This window comes from Podarcis pityusensis (assembly GCF_964106645.2).
Source record: "Podarcis pityusensis genome assembly, chromosome: 5".
Lineage (NCBI taxonomy): Eukaryota > Metazoa > Chordata > Lepidosauria > Squamata > Lacertidae > Podarcis > Podarcis pityusensis.
The window spans coordinates 53,753,999-53,774,028 of NC_138032.1; the positions used below are offsets into that span (position 1 = coordinate 53,753,999).

Consider the following 20,030-nt stretch of genomic DNA (forward strand, 5'->3'; position numbering starts at 1 on the left):
CACAAAACTATTGGCATCCCCTGCTCATTTACCGTTCATAGTTATTTTCTTCATACCAGCTGCAAAGCTGTTTCATGGAACTTGTTCCTTGGAATGGCACATATTTAATGTCAACTTTGACCCTTCCAGCACTGTAGCCTTCATTACTTGGGTTGTCTACCTCTATTGCAAAAAATGATGCTTTCAATCACAAAAGTGTGAAGTGCCTTGCCACATTCTACACAAGAAAGCTGTTTCTTAGGAGCTGTCCAGCACTTTTCTGCTGGTGCATATAGCGTGAAAGAATGCTATTCATACGGCAACACCTTAATTTAATTCTGGCTCCTCAAACCAGAAGCATCTCAAGGTGATACCACAGACTTGTGCTGCGACATGCTTGCATTTCCAATGAATCCTTTGAGAGGCAAGTAACCCTTAAGAAACGATTGTTCAGAAATTTTCAGGACAATTGAATGACTTCAGATAATTGCTGGATGACCCTGTGCTAACTTGTCACCTAACAGTGTTGCACAGTGCTATGACTCTGCAGGAAGGAACACCGAGTAGCAAAGCCCTATAAGTTTGTTAGCAGAGGCCATGAAATACTGTTCTTTAAATAGTATTGCATAAACAGCCTTTTTATACTAGACGAAATAACTTGTTGTTGAGCAAGAACTCCACTGGAATACTATGACAAGTGAGAAGCCACACATATTTTGCTCAAAGATGGGGAATACTAAGCTATTGGTGGGCTTTTCTCTCATACTAGCACAATCTTCATGCCACTGGATATGTAAGATTCCAGGTGTAGTTAGTTCAAAATATACATAAGTCTCACTGTGTGGCCTTTTAAAATCATCACCTTGAATTAGAGAGCCATCATGAGATTTTAAAACAGGCACCCCCAAACTCAGCCCTCTAGATGTTTTGGGACTACAACTCCCATCATCCCTAGCTAATAGGACCAGTGGTCAGGGATGATGGGAATTGTAGTCCCAAAACATCTGGAGGGCCAAGTTTGGGGATGCCTGTTTTAAAACAAAACACAAGACCTCATGGAGCAAGTCTCATCTGAGTAATCTATCTCAAAATACTGCAGGATGCTTTTTAATCAAAGCCACAAGGCAGTTGGGGAGAAGCTTTCTTTCGCTTTTTAGGATCTGTAGGTCTCAGCACTTGGCAGTTTTCTGTATAACTTTTCTGGATGCTAATGAACTGACCAACATCCCCTGCTTGTCCTTTTGGTTGGATGGAAGATTCCGAGATGGTCTTTTGCTATCGGTTGTTGCTTCTTTGATTGCTGGCTTGCTGGGACCCATATGCTTTCTTCTGTCCACTTTCCTCTTATCTCCTTGACTCAGTACAGGGCTGACCTTCCCAGTGTAACTTTGGAATCACAACCCAGTTTCCTAATTGGTTAGTAGTGTTACTTTATTTAGATATTTATAAACCATGCTTTTATAGGAAAGCTAGCAAGGTGATGTGCAATCTGAAAGCATGGCACAAGAACAGTAACATTTGATAAAAGCTGGCTGGAGAAACAATGAGACTTTTAAAGACCTGCTAAGCAGTACAGTGTTTAAAAGATGAGAAAGCATGGATGACTCCTGCCACACCTCTGTTGGTAAGGCATTTGACAGTTACACTAAAGGCTTAGTCCCTGTTAAAGGCTGACCAAACCTCAGGAGTGTGGGGGACTACCCAACGTACCCCAGAAGAAGATCTCTTATTGAGGTGGAGCTTAAGAAATCAGGAGCCTTATGGGCTCCATCAGTGCTATATGTGTAATTGGAGCCCACCACAAAACCATCTATCTCGCCAATAAAGAGGCAACTTTAAGTCACAAACCCATGATGCAAGAAAACCTAGGAGAATTGGGTATTTGAGTTGTATCTGACTACTGTAAGTCATACTCAGAGGAGATCTACTGAAATGACTAACTTGCCCATTGATTTTAGTGTGGGTTCTCTGAGAATAGCCTGTATACAATATTTTAGATTGTAAACCACCCTGTGATTTTTGAAGGAAGGGTGATACACACACACACACACACACACACACACACACGCTTTGAATATTTACAAGCTATGAGTTAACCTTACTGAAGACTCTTATTTCAATCTATTTCTGAGTTCTCAACATATTGAACACTTAAAATGTATGGTTGGAATTCAACATCATGCTAAGGAGATTGTTCCCTCAGTGCAAGCATTTCTGTTTGCTAGGAGGGATGATCTCTCCTCTCTATTCTGAGGGTTCTTCTGACCTTCTTGAACAGATTTGGGGAGGGAATGTGGAGAGGAGAGGGGTGGAATATCCTGTTGCACTAGTGCAACAACTGACTTGAATCTGGCTCTATATGCTGTGCTTCTGGGTTATTATGTTCTTGTTTCATTTTGTTTTTTAGCTGTTTCCTTGGCTCTTGCTTTGAATGGAGTCTGCACAAACACTATTAAATTAATTGTGGGGAGGTAAGTCTTGGAATATTCCAACTGTTGACTTGAGCTTTGCTAACTGTCAAGTAACCATGAACGCTTCTGAATGGACATGGTAATCAGGAAGTTTACATAAATAAAAGTTAGTACAAAGGTAGTGTGATGATTGCAGCACCTGTCCTTGTAGAATAGGAAACTGCTATATAAAGGATGGAGATACTAATGGCTTGTTCTAACAGTTCTGCTATTCTTTAGAAATATCTAGTATGTGTGGGCTCAGTAGCACATCTGAAGGTATTAATCTTCTGTACCTGAAATCGTTCATTGTGCATAAGCAGGAATAATGCAGTCCCCTTATGAAACAGTATTCATATCCAGTATTCCTTCTTCCAGTAACTACCTCCCATGAACCTTTTTTTCATATGGCCAGTGTGGAATCACAACAATTGTTTTAAATGCCCAATAGAATGAACAATATAAATGGAGTTATAGTTACAGGTAGGTAGCCGTGTTGGTCTGCTGTAGTTGAAACAAAATAAAAAATTCCTTCCAGTAGCACCTTGGAGACCAACTAAGTTTGTTATTGGTATGAGCTTTCATGTGCATGCACACTTCTTCGGAGGTGCAGGTACCCAGATAGAAGCTATAAAAAACAATCTGGCAGCCAGAGTTCCACCCCCCACCCCTGCATTTTATAGTCCTTGAAAATAAAATCTCATGAAAATAAGTTTCAGCAACAAGCTCATAGCCACACTGAAAGATTATGGAAAGTTGGTGTGGAATGGACTGGACATAGTTAGATTTCTTCCTAGAAGAGCATTTTTTTTTTTTTTTGCAAAATAACTAGTAGCAAGAACATAAAAGGTCAAAGAGGAAGTGTCACTTAAATGATGGTTAAGGGGAATGTAATTTGAATAGTTAACAACCGCCTCACAAAGAATGTGCAGAGGGAATTGTGGCACATTGTGGCTTGGTCAATATGCAAAATTTTAAGCAGGGAAATATGCATTAATCAACTGAATTTTGTATATTCTCTTGTCATTATGCACAATCCCCAAAAGGCCTTTTGGGATTATTGTTATGTATAATGTCAGATAGAGGGCCTGATGTCAAGCTCTGTGCTTCTCCTACTCCCGCCATCCCAGTTATTTTTCATTCAAACACTTGCTGCAGCAATATATCTTAACTCAGCGTTGGGGAACCTTGGCTGTCTAGATCCACGTTCTCCAACCTGATATGCCTCTAAACTTTTTTGGACCACAACTCCATCAGCATGGCTAGTGGTCAGGGATGGTGGGAGCTGTAGTCTAAAATATCTGGAGAACACCACTTGTAGAAAGCAGCTCTAGATAATGCTGGACTACAACTCCCAATAGGCCTCACCACTGACCAGGGCCATAGGTTCCTCATCTTTGTTTTAATGGAATCTTACTCTTTTCCTTCTCTCTGGTGTGTGAAAAGGGGGCATCACTTGGAAAGCGTAGGCTTGGTTTGTTTTCCTTACATTAGCATCTCAGGGTTACTCAGTTTGAATGGATCAGGGATGTGGTGGCCAGCGGGCTGGGAAGACCCATGACATTCACCCATGGTTTTGCATCAGTTTGTCAACATCATGAGCAATAGGAGGGTGTGGTGTTTTTTTCACCACTTCTCTGCCCATGAATTTTGATAATGTGCACTCCAGTGATTCATTAGGAGTTGGGCAGATAAAAGCTTAGCTTGCTGAAGATCTTTAATATTTATGAACAGTTGTCCCCTGCCTGAATGTTTCTTCATTCTTGTGTCTGTGAGATACATACTGTTTCTATAAATTGTTGTTTACATATTCAGCTTTCTCTGGTGTCCCTTATAAAATAGTGAATTTTGGAGGGAGGGGAGGGGTCCATAATAATTTTTAGGTTCGCACCAGTCTCTCCCTCTCTTTTAGCTTGGTTTCATCAGCTGAAATCTCTGTCAGCCTTAAAAGAAAGACTTATAATAATCTGGAATTTAGTTGTGCTTTCTGCATGACATATGGGCCCATACCAACTGAGGCTCCCAGAGATGATGTTGGACTACAGCTTTCTCATTCCTGACTGCTGGTCATGCTGGGTGAGGGTAATGAAAGCTGAAGTCTGGCAGTGTCTGTGTTGGTTTGGTAAAAGGGAAAATAGATATGATAGAATAAAAGGTGAATTCCCTGGATGCCTAGATCCAGGTTTGGGGCAAGTACTCTCTGGTGAGAGCCCCATCAGAGATTTAAAATAACAAAACATGAAACAAAACAAAGTATGGAAATATAAGACCTTTAAAATATCACATTCTAAATTGCTTCCAAAGTTCTCCACTTCCCTTAGCATAGAAAGAGACCACACATTTGGTAAGTTAGAAATGGTTTACTTACAAACTCTTCAATGGTTAGATTCAGGTGCTACTCCATACAGCAGCAAGAAAAGACATGCAGCTTTACTTAGGTTCCAAAAGTCGTAAATGCTTCTAAATCATTTGTATAAAAACACAAAGATGGTTTGCTTAAGCCACACTGTCTAAACTTGGATGATCTAGTTTAGACTTCCTTACGGGTAGGGTTCACATGGTGGAAAGAGAGAGAACAAAGTGTTTAGTAGCTCTTCCTCCCAAGGTGAGAAGTTGTGACCTAGCAAAGCCTGGCAGGACAGCTTACTCAATGGTCTTAACACCTTCATGCATTAATTAGAGTTAAGCTTGTTGGCTATATGAGGCTAGATAAATCCTACATTCTGGAGGACTACAGGTTCCCCTTCCCTGATATATATAGTAAATGTACTTTAAAACTGAACTATCCAGTTAATTTTCTAAAGAAACTGCTCTGCACTCTGAGGCTCATCTATTTCTTTACCAACACTATGTAGTAGGCTGTTAGAATTCCTAACAACTTTCATGGCCAGAGCACTCTAGATTAAATCACCAAGTAAATTGATTTCCTGCAGCACCCTTGCTCAACAGAACAGAGGAGGAAATGAACTCCCTCAGTGTAAACAGTCAGTTTAATGTAATTATCACTTTGAGGTTTTACTAATGGCTGCTCTTTCGTTTCAAATGTCCATGGTGTTCCTTGCAGACCTCGTCCCGATTTCTTTTACCGCTGCTTTCCAGATGGAGACATGAAGTCTAACATGGACTGCACAGGTGATCCAGATGTGGTCTCCGAAGGCAGGAAAAGCTTTCCAAGCATCCATTCTTCCTGTAAGTTCATCCCAAAGTAGCTTCACATTTTTGCTCACCTCTTTCTTTCTTTTTCGCCTTTATTTCTCCTGAGGGTTCAAGAGTGATTTGAGATGGAAGGAATGTCCAGGGCTGCAAGTTAAAAAGAAATGTTTTGGGTCTAAAGGACCAGCAAATGTTCTTCAGTACTGGATATTGGGATTGTGAGTGGTGGCAGCGAAGTCAGGACAGTTTGAGCATATTGGCAGAAGCACCAGATTGGCTCTGCCAATCTGAACTGTCACAACCTTGCTACTATGCTTCCCCGCTATCCTAGTATACAGCAGCAAAGCCTCTCCTTGGGAGGCCAGGTTCAGAACTCTGCCCTTCTCTACCAGGTGCTCCTGAGAATGGCCTGCTTCATCAGTCCCTGTTTTTTGGAAGGCCATGAGTTTTTCGAACCTTGATAAGCCATCATACATGGCTAGAGAGCTGCATTCAGTACGTTGCACCGCAAGTTGTTCAGGCTTGGTTTACAAGATAAGTAACTGTATAAATTTAAATGAGGAAATAAATGATGTGTTGGAGGAAGTGCAGCCTTTGTGATTGTCATCTCTCTTGGCAGTCTTTTGTTCAGCACCTGTCATTTCTGTTGGGATACTGTTATTGTGTTGTTGTTTTTTACAGGAAGAAAGAAACTTACATAAAAAACTAGAGCAGGTAGATGCACCAGTAACACACACCCAGCAAATTATGTACAGAAGAATGCAAAAGAACACTGTCATTGTGCACGCAGAGCTGTCAGGCATTCACGGAGAGTGGCAGCTACTCAAGTGCATTGCATTTGAATGAATAAGTAATCTGCTTTGCGAAAATTGCTGAAAGATTAGCAGTGTTGTTAGAGAAGTGGCTGTAGAATTATATGCATGCTTTTGATGGAGTTTGATCTGAGACGCCCCTTTCCAAAATATATAGGATCTCTTGAAGAAGCAGTTGTCTGAAGCAGGAAAAGAGGGGGCGAACCTGTGAATTTGTGAAACACATGAGAGCCAGGCGGGAGATGGAAGTGAGAGGGTTGGTCTTATTTGTAGCCAGTTAATTCAACAGAATGGCATTCTGCTAATATATGTTGTGTTGTCATAGGGAACCTCAGGCCTGGGTGCTGAAGGTGGCCTCCCAAATCTATCAATCCTTCACGATTCTTCCCAGGCCTTCCCCCTCCTCAGGCCACATTTCCCACTTGCCTGCTCCACACTCTTCTCAAATGCTTTCCCCCTGGCTGGAAGGTGCTCTTTCACTCTTAATAATGCCTCTTGCTTGCCTGGATGGAGGATAGAGAGAGATGTGCATGTGCAGAACCTTCTGGCTTTTGCATAGTTGAAACATAGCCTACTATAGAAAAAAATTGTGTACTTTGGACCTGTCCACTATTGGAATGTGGCACCCTTAAATTAAGGATACCAGATTTTTTTCAATGAATCCGGGGACACTTTTTAACTTCAATGGATTTTGTATAGGGACTGATTTGTAAATCCTGGGACTCTTCCCAGGAAACGGGGACATCTGGTAACCTTACCTTAAATCTGTCAGTGAGGGAATGTGGCCCTCGGATTGAAAATGGTTCCCCACTCTTGTTGTAAACACCATTCAAGGTTAGTTCAACAAATTTTCACCAGCACCTGTTGCATTTGGAAATATTGCAAAAACAACGACAACACAACCCTTTTTTGCTTGTTTTCATTTTTTTTTACAGTAGGGTTTTTTTTTAAATGTAGCTGGCTCTCTCAGAAAAGAATGGCAGTTGCCATGATTAATGCATGATGGGTCTCTTGAAAGGAGAATTAAAAGCAGTCTCCTATGATTAAATATACCCCCCCAACCCAGGTTTGTCTGAACATGGGTAGGAAATTGTAGATGAAGCTAACATGTCACACGCTATGAGTAAAGAAGATCAGTTGAAAGCAGATGATCTTCTTAGTTCATAATATCAAATTCTTGCTATGTGAGGTTCCATTTTCTTGACGGTGTTCAGCAAGGATTGGATTGGCATGTTTGACATATTACATAACATTTCCCACCTTGGTCCTAGAGCCAGACCATGCATTAACTTCTCCGGTTCTTTTGAATATTTAACAGCTGAAGTGAGAAAGCTGCATAACGCCAGAAGAAGGAATCCAATGAGCACCTCAGCAAAAGGGAAGAGTCATGTAGTGAGATTAGAAATCCATTACCATGGAAGCCCAAGAAAATGCCTTCTAGGCTTTTTCCCTTCTAAATAAATGGATTGTGATTCTGGATGTAGTTGCAGGGGAGGAGGAAGAGCCAGGGGACAGATTTTCAATTCAAAGTTGGCCTTGAGTTCTGGTCTTTGATCACAGGCTAAGAAGAAAGTGCTGCATTTGGGTTCAGCATTATAGTGCCTGCAAAACCTGCTCACTTTACCTGACGTGGAACTCCTGGCCTCCACTCACATGAACTCCATTGGAAGGGAGATACATTACAATGTATCTCACTGCCTGTCTTTATGACATGCTTTTGGATAGAACAGAATGTTGGCGAATATTCTGTGATTTTCCTCTTCTCTTTATACCTTGGAGAGGGTCCTACTGAAAGCAAAACAAGACAAATCTCACATCTTAAAGAGGGAGGGAAAATTGCTTAATAGTTTGCTTTCACATAAATCTGCAGTCCATCCTCTTGTGTACATCTAGTCCTAGATCTGCCAGACTTAAAAAACCCAAAATCCTCTGCTATCTTTCCACTTTATTAATGAGCAAGTGTGATAGCTGAACATCCAATAAGCAACAACATATTCTTACCATCAATGATCAGTGGGTGGTAGGATCAAAACATGTTTTAAATCATACAATTTGCTCTTGGCATCAAATGAGGGTGATTTCTTTGCAGGCTGATTATGACAGTGCTAAAATGGGGACTGTTTGATATGTCAGCCTGTCCTTGTATTATTCTTATTCCAGGAAGTATTGCTGAGTATTTCTCTTTATATAATAGTAATAATAATAATTTCTTATTTATACCCCGCCCATCCTTTTTCACTGGGAGAAGGCTGGATGTTCCTTGGATGTATAGGAAGACAATTAGCTGAGTAGGCCCTGAAATAAACTGATGAACAGGAGTTGACAAAAGTGTGTGGTTCATGAAGAAAGGCCTTATTTTGTGCTCTGTCAGTCTTTTTATAGATGCTGGTGTCTGTTCAGCTGGCTGCAAAACAAAATTAAATGAGAGAGCGGAGGAATACAAAAAGAGGCTCTCAGTCTTTCAAAACATACTGCTTGTTTACAGAGATGTTGATTGCCTATCAGTTTCTTAAGAGCAAAGGACTGAACATAGTGATTAAGAACATGAGCCTTGCATGCCCCTATTCAAATGTCAGAACAGCCATGGAGTTATTGGGTGATCTTTGACAAGCCACTTATTTCTCAGTCTCTTCACCCCTATCTTCAAAATGGGGTTAATATTAATAATACTGATTTCCCTTACAGAGCCATAAAGATCGTTCTCAGCATGCATGTATAGTGGTACCTCGGGCTACATACGCTTCAGGTTACATACGCTTCAGGTTATAGACTCCACTAACCCAGAAATAGTGCTTCAGGTTAAGAACTTTGCTTCAGGATAAGAACAGAAATCGGGCTCCGGCGGCGCAGCGGCAGCAGGAAGCCCCATTAGCTAAAGTAGTGCTTCAGGTTAAGAACAGTTTCAGGTTAAGAACGGACCTCCGGAACGAATTAAGTACTTAACCTGAGGTACTACTGTAATGTGCTTGAGTACTCACACAAGTCCTACACAAATGCCGAGTTCCATTAGTAAATCAATTCCATGTCAGCCATAAAAATGAAGCGCAAGATCCTTGTTGGCCTTTGGGAAAGGTCCACACAAGCCCATGGCTTTATCTGTTGGGTTTTGTCACAGGTGGGAGCTTTTGGTCTGGCTCACTTGCAGAAATTGACAGACAGGTGGCGAAGAAAGGAATTTGAGAGTTGGCTCACTGAAAAAATCCAAACCAAAGTTATTCCCAAAGCAGCCAGGAATAGTGCAAAAGAAGAAAGCCATAAAAACTTGCAAAAGGATTTAGCAAAGCTAAAAAAATCCTTTTTGAGCACCATTCTCCATCAGGGCCAATCATAATTATCAGATAAATCTTGAAGGTACCTATGACTTCATTATCTTGTAAAAACAAAATATATTATTGTTAGATTTTTATCCTGCACTTTCTCCAAGGAGCTCATAAAATACTACTATATTTTGTTCTCTCCCCTTCGGTTTCAGTGATGGCCCAATGCCTATGGAATTCCCTTCCTAGATCATGTTGTATGTCCTCTATTTTGAAGGTTTTTAAATGGGATTTGAATCCTTTTTTTTAAATTCCAAATTCCTTTTGATAGATACTTTTCTGGTACTGGTCTTTTTATCTGCTATTCTTGCTGCCTGGGTCTGCACTTGTATTCTCCCCCATTTGAAAGAGGGGGAAACATTTTTAAAGCAGGAAGAATAAGAAGGAAACAACTGGAAAGGAAGGAGCTGTGATGGGTAGATGGAAGCGGTTGCTTCAGGAAGCACTAGGGGAGGACATACAGCCCCTAGGCTAAGGGCTAGTCACCTGTGTTCTCTAGAGACCAGTATATGTGTTTTAATTGAATAAGATAGAAAAGTTGGCAACCATTCCATGTACTTTAACAGAATAATCAAATGGTGCTTCTTGATTGGACTTGTGGCAGGTTCAAGTAATCAATGTCCTAATATCCATGCCAAGTCAAGAATATACTTTCATAAGGGAGGTATGTGGCTTGAGTCCTGTAGGGTAATTCATCAGCAAATTACTAATGTGTCACTCTTCGAATATTTGTTGGAGAACTTCCGCTGGACAAGCGTCTCTTGTTAAGTGTAATTTTGGCTTTGAACAATGTCACAGAGTGAGAGTGCATGGGAAATAAACTCTTCCGAGGCCATCATTTGCATGCAGTGAAGCAAATCCAGGCTGACCAGATGTCCAGCGATAAAAGGTTGGAAATTAAATCTGGGAGGTGCTTTTTAAAAATAGCTCCGCTCTTTGTTACTGTAAGTAGCCCTCTGTTTTTGAGCAATTGAGGAATGATTTCTCAGTGCCTCATTTCTGAATGCCTTCTGCCCCTTGCAGTGAATACTTGATTTCAGGCACCAGCTGCTACTTGTGAGGGTTGGGAAGTTACATTCATTCTTGAACTGAGGAGATGAATGGCTTGAGTGTGACCTAAATCAACACTTGGATTATTTTAGCCTGGAAGTCTCACCATAGCTCAACAAGGCTCAGTGTTATTAATACAACTGGAAAGTATTCTGAAAAGCATGTCTTCTAGGACAATTATTAATGTTAAACTTTTAAAGCGTGGTTTGTTCTGAAAGGTCTAGCTAAAAACCTTTGTAATTATGTGTACTGTGCTATAAAAAACTGCACCATTTCTCAAATACTTCTTTTGTGAACATGCAGTATGCATGGAATATATGGGGGTTCCCAGATTGCTTGCACACATACACACACACACACACAGCTGTTGAATTTAAAAGGAAGTAATTAAAGTCCTGCTAAATCAGAGCAAAGGTCCATCTAGTCTTGTATCACAAGGAGGGCACAAAAGCAGCAAGCCACCCCAATCAGATTAGGAGGAATGTGTATTGCCATTAGAAGTTGGAAAACAATCTGCTGGGCATTATATGCACAGCCTCCTGCTGAATTAGCATACCAATTTTCTAACAGTATGAGAACCTGACAAGTCTCTTTTTCAAAGTTATTATCTGAGTTTTTAATTAACTTCCATCTGTTTAAAAATGGAGCTTTTCTGGTGCCTACTGTCTAGCTTTTCATTGCAATGAATCAATTTTTTAAAAAATATGGGGGTGTTTCCCTCCTGGGTTCAACATTCTGCATGCAATGTATATACTTTACCAGGGTTTCTTCCATATAGCTGGGATTCTGCAATCCAGGCAGGGTGGAGTGCAATATTTTAACCTGGGCATTAAGCTATTTCCTGTCCATCACCCATGTCCTTTCTACCAGGCAATTCCTGAATTCCCTGTTTTTTAACACCCAGTTACAATTTCAGCCCAAATGTTGGCACTCTGTTGAACTTCTCTTGACTTTTGGAGACTTTGAATTACTTTGTAAATGAAAAATAACATTGTGAGAAATGTTTATATACCCTAATATTGATGAATAAAGGGGCTAATGTGTATGCTGCACTCCTGCCAATAATTGTGTGGCCTCTGATGAGATCATTTAATTCAGGCATCCCCAAATTCGGCCCACCAGATGTTTTGGGACTACAATTCCCATCATCCTTGACCACTGGTCCTGTTAGCTAGGGATGATGGGAGTTGTAGTCCCAAAACATCTGGAGGGCCGAGTTTGGGGGTGCCTGATTTAATTTATTCCCCTTACCCCTGTAAGTTGTTTAATTTTCTTAGACATATTTCAATTAGTAAAGATTCACTGATGTGATATGTTGACTTTTGGGTAGAGTGTGCAATTGCTTTTGAAGCCAAAAGCCTTCATTGACTTAAAAACAACAACACTCACTTGAGATCTGAATATTTAGGACATTATTTCGGGTATTATCTCTGCTCATTGTTTATTTCTTCCACTATAAGTTTTAGCCCTTTACGCTAAATCTTTCTGTTTATTTTCATCTAACCATTATGTGTGTTCTATTGACTGAATAATAGTTGTGGCAATTACGGTTGACTACAGCAGATCAGAGTCTTTCATTATGAGAAACCGTGAGATAAAGCCTGTAATCAGTGTATTTGGCTGTAACTTCTATAACAGTAATTATCGTGTCCTTTGCTTGTGGAAGTGGCTGCACTCTGACTTCCATTTTTTTTAAGGTAGAATTTTTTTATTTTTTACTTTCTTTGAAAGAATTATGTCCCTATAAAAGAAAAGCTGTTTCACTTTTCCAGGTTCACTAATACACATAATAGTATGAAACTGAAAGTTAATGCACTAATAAGGGGTGCTGTTTCTATTGATGCTTTCTGGTCAAAAAGCATGCTCTTTTATATTACATTATATTTTTATTGCCAAGAATGATAAAACAGCAAGCATTAACCGAAACCACTAGAAAACCTTTGCTAGTGTTTTTAAAAGCCAGTATAAAGTTTATTGATCACCCCACCCCACCTACTCCTGCGAGAAGACTGGAGTCACATGGAATTTACTCACCTGGGATTCTGCTAAGATGAGGAGATGCAAAGATTCCTCCTGTGCCAATGCAGGCAACTGAGTATCAGAAAACATTTGCGTGGACAGGCGGAGTCCCCCCAACCCCAGGTGACGCCCGAGTGGAATAATGACTCAAGACAACGTGCTATGGGATTATAATTGGCCACAACTTTATTAAGTTTCAGATGTAGGGAGATCTTGGCTCAGGCATTGGGCGTCTATCCTTCCCAGTCCCCAGCTGGGGATCTGGGGGCCATCAGGGTTATCCGGAATGTGTGGGGATTGGGCTGGCTCTGGAGAACATATGCTCAAGCAGAGAGCCTGCCTCCTGTTTTGCTGCCGTCTCAGGGGAGAGCAATGACAACCTCTCAGCCTATGGGCAATACCTCCCCTCAAGACCCCTTTAATGGGGAACCCTGGAATCACCGCCGCAAGGGGTGTGTGGATCACCGCTTCACACACCGCCCCCCCCCCCCATTTAGGGAAGATAGACTAAAGGATTCCGCCCAAGGCCTGAAACCGCCAAAGTTGCTACGGGGAAGGCAAGACCTGCCAATGCAGAAAAATTAATTTCCGGCCCTTCAACAGCGACCATGACGTAGCAGCGCCTGCATACCTGTGGAGAAGAGGTTAACCTACACAAGAAGGTTTAACTGAGGAAGGGCAGGGTGGGAAAAGCTCTGGAGCCAACTGACGCTTCTCAGGTGAGATTCACCTTCTGATGTGTGGGCAGGGCGGCCCCCCAACCTGGCCAATCCCTTGGCAATGCCTCCCCAGGCGGGATTGGGCAATTGGCTGAGGTAGGCAGAGAACTCCAGGTATCCAGCCTGGGGAGGGTGAAGCCAGCCCATACTATTGGGAGCCACATTGGGATCTGGGGGACTGCACATGACCATGCGAAAGGTGCCCCCCATTTGATGTGGGGAGCGGTCATTGGAATACCTGGAGTTTAGGTACCGCATGGTCCAGGGGCTACACATCCTGCAGGGATGGAGCACAAAGGGTATGCAACTCCTGACTGTGGTCCATTGCACAGGACAAGGATTTGGCTTCCCGTTCTTATGTGGGGATGGGGAAGGTATGCCCATGAGCAGTAGCTGTGTGTATCATATCTAAGAAGCCTGTGTCCACCCCAGCAGTTTAATCAGTGAGCTAATAGGAAGATACCTAATATGTAAGCAAGGAATTCAGAGGGGGTGTTGAAAGCTGCAGGCTGTCAGCTAGCATGACCCCTCACTCATAAGTCCCTGAATAACAATTGCATTCAATAGACGATGGGGCATTGACTGGAGATGAGTAGAAATCCAGTGAAGGAATCTCAGGATAGCTGCCATAGCTAGGGAGGGTATAGAAAGTGGTATAATATTGCTTTAAAAATTAAAATAAATTGAGTGCAAGGACATAGGCTCACACTGACACTACGCTACATTACAGCTCTAAAATATAGAAGCAGCATGTTGGATATTTCCATGATCAGTGGACTGCAGAAGAGCACTTCAGTGTGTAACTGATTGGACCCAGATATATTGGTTGAGGCTGCTGTCCAGCTCCCCCTTGCATAGAAATTATAGCCTTTTCTCATGGACTCTCAAATGTAGGAATGTGTTGTGCCAGTGCCAACTTATAGCCTATGAAATGGCTGCAAGTTGCATCATATTAGTAAACAGGGGCAATTGTCCAGAGTTCTTTAGCTGGATGAGCTGTTTGTGAAATAGTCTCTCTCTCTCTCTCTCTCTCTCTCTCTCTCTCTCTCTCTCTCTCTCTCTGTGTGTGTGTTTAATATTATCTGTTTCACAAAATGCAGATTGATCTCATTGTGTTCTGCCCAAGACTATAGCCTTCTGATGTTTTTGCTATTTTTCCGGTAACCTTTTTAAATTGCTTTAAATTGGGACTGGACAACGTAATAAAGGATAAAGCTATCAGTGGCTACCAGCCACAATAGCTCCATTCTACCTCCACAGTCCCAGGTGATAATGCTTCTGTATACCAGTTGCTGGAAACTGCAGAAAGAGAGAGTGCTCTTGTGTTTGGGTCCTGTTTGCAGGTTTCTCACAAGCATCTGGATGGCCAATATGAGATGCTGGACTATATGGGCCATTGGCCTGATCCAGTAGGCTTTTCTTACACCCTTATCTTCTTAAATTCAACAATAGTTTCATTTTAAGCTATGGTAACCTCAGGGCTGTTCCTCTTGCAACGTCTTTGTGCAGATACCAACCATTCCCAATATGTTTACAGTATTCAAAAGCACTCACTGTGTAAGAATTATGAAGCAGTTGGTCCTTGACAATAACTCCATATTTTTTAGGAGTAACTGCCAGTATCTGGTTGGGTGAACACACCTCTAAGAAAAAAAATGTTTTCAGGATTTTACACATCATAAAATCACTTTAAAGAAGATTTTATGTTTAGGTGAGAACTTCCTAATTTGGTCAATTTTGTGGTGCAAAAGAAAAATGGCTTTAGCATTATCCAGGCAACATTCCAAAAAGCAGACACGACTTAATATACATTTCTTAACCCAGCTGGTTGCATTCATGATTTTGTTTTATCTCTTGTTTAATTAGGCAGCCAGTTAGTGGTGTGAAATGGATGGTTGTAATTTGAAGGTGCCATTGAGGCATAAGCTAAATTATATAGGGCAAATCTTACATAAGAAATAAAAGGTGGAAACCACACACTCCTTAATCTTGCATGGTAAATTGATAGCTTGATTTTGATTGACACACTAGATATGAATTGAATTGAATTGAGTTGAAATTGAATTAGTGCTGCACTTGGCCACTGGGTTGTACTGGTTGTACTAGCAACTAGGACATTGGAGATACAGGTTCAAATGCTACCTGGCCATAAATCCTGTTATAGGTCACCTTGGACCAGTTGCTGTCTGTCAGCCTAACATACCTCGCAAAGCTGTCAGGGTATAATGGAGGGAAGATAAAATGGGATGATTCATACATGTTTCAATGTAATATCTGAATATTTGAACTTAACACCTGCATTAGCGGTTGTGTGAGATAATAGGAAAGTTCTATCTGTGGTTTACCTGTGATGAGACATCTGCACATTCAAGTTTGTGAAGTGATGATATGCATGTTTGAAGCATTCCTAAGTTTAGAAGCACATCCTCTATGGTGTGTGTGTGTGTGTGTGTGTGTGTGTGTGTATATGCATTTCTGCTGCTGAAGTTGAAGGGTTGCATTCAGTTTACATTAAGTTGTTGTTGTTTAGTTGTTTAGTCGTGTCCAGCTCTTCATGACCCCATGGACCAGAGCACGCCAGGCACTTCTGTCTTCCACTGCCTCCCGCAGTTTGGTCAAACTCATGCTGGTAGCTTCGAGAACACTATCCAACCATCTCATCCTCTGTCGTCCCCTTCTTCTTGTGCCCTCCATCTTTCCCAACATCAGGGTCTTTTCCAGGGAGTCTTCTCTTCTCATGAGGTGGCCAAAGTATTGGAGCCTCAGCTTCACGATCTGTCCTTCCAGTGAGCACTCAGGGCTGATTTCCTTAAGAATGGATAGGTTTGATCTTCTTGCAGTCCATGGGACTCTCAAGAGTCTCCTCCAGCACCATAATTCAAAAGCATCAATTCTTTGGCGATCAGCCTTCTTTATAGTCCAGCTCTCACTTCCATACATCACTACTGGGAAAACCATAGCTTTTACTATAAGGATCTTTGTTGGCAAGGTGATGTCTCTACTTTTTAAGATGCTGTCTAGGTTTGTCATTGTTACACTAAGTAGACCCATTGAAATCAATGAATTTAAGTGATTCATGGCTACCTTGCTAATTGAATTCATTTCTGAATATATGGATTTACTTCCGTACCACAGATGACTAAAGAATTCATTGATTCCAGTTGATGTACTCTGAGTATGATTTAGTAAGATGCATTCCAAAGGAAATAAGATTAATGTAGAAAAATATGCAATCTGGCAGATTATTTTCATCAAAAATCTCTTCACATAAACTAACTGGGACATGAATGAATTATGGAAGACAATAGTCTTGTTTTTCCTGAAGCTATTCATTAGCTTAAAGAAACTCAAACTGTGTGTGGTGTAGTGGAGACATAATTTAGTTTCAATAGCCTACTTTTGTACAGTAAGAGAATTTATATCATGCATGATTTCTGCACATGCCATTATAGTTGGGTATGAGAATCTGAGCTATTAATTATCTTCAGTTAGTAATTTCATGGAGTATAACCATATTTCCTTCAGCACTGATTGAACAGTTTAAGTAATAGATGAGCTACAAGCTCCAGGTCTTTGGCCATAATTGCAACCACTTTCCTATTTTCAAGATAAATCTGTTAATTAACAACTGTGTAGGAATGTCTCTCTGAAATATTTCACCCTCTGAAGAAGCCATAGCAATAAAGGGAAGAGTTCAGTTGAGGAGAATGAAGACCTCCCGTACACCTCCTAATTTTAGTTTGGGGACGTTTAGTGTGATTTGTTATCCTCATTCTCTTATATTTGTTTAGAATAGTTTGGACCCTGGAAGGTTTTCTTTCTCTTAATTGTCTCCCAGCATAACAACATTTGAGTTAAGGACATCTGCCCCCATCCAGTGCTTCCTTGTTAGCGTTGAAGTTGAAGGGTTGCATTCAGTTTACATTAAGTTGTTGTTGTTTAGTCGTTTAGTCGTGTCCAGCTCTTCATGACCCCATGGACCAGAGCACGCCAGGCACCATATGCAGTGTAGTGTAGTGGTTAAGAGCAGTCGACTCGTAATCTGGGGAACCGGGTTCGCGTCTCCACTCCTCCACATGCAGCTGCTGGGTGACCTTGGGCCAGTCACACTTCTTTGAAGTCTCTCAGCCCCACTCACTTCACAGAGTGTTTGTTGTGGGGGAGGAAGGGAAAGGAGATTGTTAGCCGCTTTGAGACTCCTTCGGGTAGTGATAAAGCGGGATATCAAATCCAAATCCATATATACATGCAACGCTCCCTTCTGTAAGGGCAATTCCATAAACTTCACGAGTGGGGTGAGCCCTATTCAAGGCACCCAGAAGCATGCAGTGACAAGCATATGATGGATGTGCACATTTGCCCCATCCCTGCTGTTGTGGATTGCACTGGCTTCTTCCCTACACTTTGGGGGGAATATCTGCAGTAGGGATGAAGGAGGAATATATTTTTTAAGGGATTCACACCTGAAATTTGGCAATTCTGACCCATTTCAGTTCTGCTTGCATTGGTCTGCCCCGTTTCGAACACCCTCTTATGTCTGAGACACTCACATATTGTTGTTTTCCTTTTAAAGCCTGGCTAATTATGCAACGTTATATGCAAATATACTGACAAAAGTAAATAGCAGTAGAAACAAAGACAACAGACAAAACCAATCTTAAGAAGAAAACCACTAGACTGGTCAACCACAAAAGAATTCTCTATCTAGCTGGTCAAATTCTGTTGTGTAATTGTAAATCTGCAAAGGACTAAGGACAATCAATAGCTTTTCAGAGAGAAGCTTGGGACAGGGAAGAGCTTGCAGCCAAATTATACAAGATGTTCTTTTTCTTTCAGCTGGGGTTTTTCTTTTTGTTGTTATAAAAAATGCAGAGTTACAGAGGCTGCAGCCCTAAACTGAGAGGGAGAAAGCTATCCAAATATGGGTACCCAGATTATTATTATGTTCTCTGTGGCAAAAAGTAGCCAGGAGTGGAAAGGGTTAAGAAGCCACTCTCCTTCACGAGTTTTTCACTGTAAAGTGTAGTTCCTATGACTTCATTTTTTATTTTTTATTTGTAAAAGGAAAAAGAAAGGGAACAAAATGCACATGTCTAAGCATCCTGTTTAGATTAATCTGCATTTGTAGTCCTAAAATTCTGAGCACCCAGAGCATTGGAACATACAGCAGAAATCTATTTTTTCCTGTTGTTACACAGTCCTCTGCAAATTTGGAACTAGTAGCTTTGGGGCTTGGGCTATGAGTAGGGCTGCTTTTACATTCCAGTTCTGTGTTGTTAAACCCCAAATGTTTAAAATCCCCTGAGCCAATGAAATGAAATCCTTGATAGAGTCCTAGAAATAATGAGAACTGCTATCATTGTTTTCAAACTTACCCCCAAAGACTCAAGAGCTGTAAATTTACTATTTCAAATGGACCATTGGGATTCTTTGGTGCTTAATAAAATCCAATTGCCAACACAAAACACCTTGGGGAGAAGTGGGCCATGAAGAATCATTTGAGTAGCATGCAGCCTACTCATGCTGTATATTATAACCAAACAGTTTACTTGCTTACTTTGATGAAAATGACATTGATTTTTCAGTGCACACACCACACAAGTATGAGTTGAGCATTTTCGTCACAGTCTAGAGAACTGCACTCCCAGTGTAGTTTTAAATCTTTCTCCCCTCTTCACTTAGAACAGCAAGCCACTTTTGAAACACAAGAAGTGCTTCAGATAACATTTCCATTGGTGTTCAAACTGGGCAGGGAAGGCCAGTCGGACATGAAATGAACAGGTAGTCTCAGATTATAGGTTCCTCTTGTTTATTGAGCATCCATCTTGGATTAGGTTGCACAAAGGCGGTTAGATTATACAGCATTCATTTTGATTTGTTTGCAGGAAATTTATATGACAATGAGCATTCAGACAATCTCTATCCCAGTTTCCTTGTAGTCTTTTTGTATGCCTTCCTTTTCATCACACATTCGTTCCACACTTTTCAATGCACTTCTGCATCACTTTCTTAACATCAAAACTTCAATTTTCTAATGTACTTGTTGTGACAGAGGACTTTAATCTACTTCAGCTGTGAAAACGTAAATTTAGTTTGTAGTGCAATCTTATGCATGTTGACACAGAAGTTATGCCCACTTTGTTTGATGGAATTTACTCCTGTTCACTGAAGTCCTCTATGTAGTTACTCAGACTTAATTACTATTTGGGTTCCATGGGACTTAATCCCAATTAAGTGAGTATAGGGTTGCAGCCTAAGTGTGTATAAAAAATCTGTTTAGGATTGCAACCTCAAGAATTCTCCTTCTAGAATCGATACAACCAGGGCTTTTTTTTCCAGCCAGAACTCACCAGAACTCAATTCCGGCACCTCTCAGGTGGGCACCATTGCCATTCTAAGAAAAATAGCACTGGATATGGGATCCTCCTTAATGGAGGGTCCTGGTTGCGCACGGGCCCCTAAGCCACCCCACTGGGAGAGTTGTTGCCAGGCACGGCCCAAGCCTTAACTGTTGGGCCCCGGGATCGTGCC

At 41.2% G+C, this 20,030-nt stretch overlaps 1 protein-coding gene across 2 annotated transcripts in view; it reads left to right on the forward strand.

Annotated features, from left to right (window-relative positions):
* Positions 1 to 20,030, forward strand: part of PLPP4 (phospholipid phosphatase 4) — a 92,354-nt gene that overhangs the window by 47,066 nt on the left and 25,258 nt on the right. For both annotated transcript variants that reach the window (XM_081005326.1, XM_081005327.1), the window contains exons 4-5: positions 2,387 to 2,450; positions 5,494 to 5,618. In XM_081005326.1, coding sequence (XP_080861452.1) covers positions 2,387 to 2,450; positions 5,494 to 5,618 — 189 coding nt within the window. The remainder of the gene's footprint in view (positions 1 to 2,386; positions 2,451 to 5,493; positions 5,619 to 20,030) is intronic.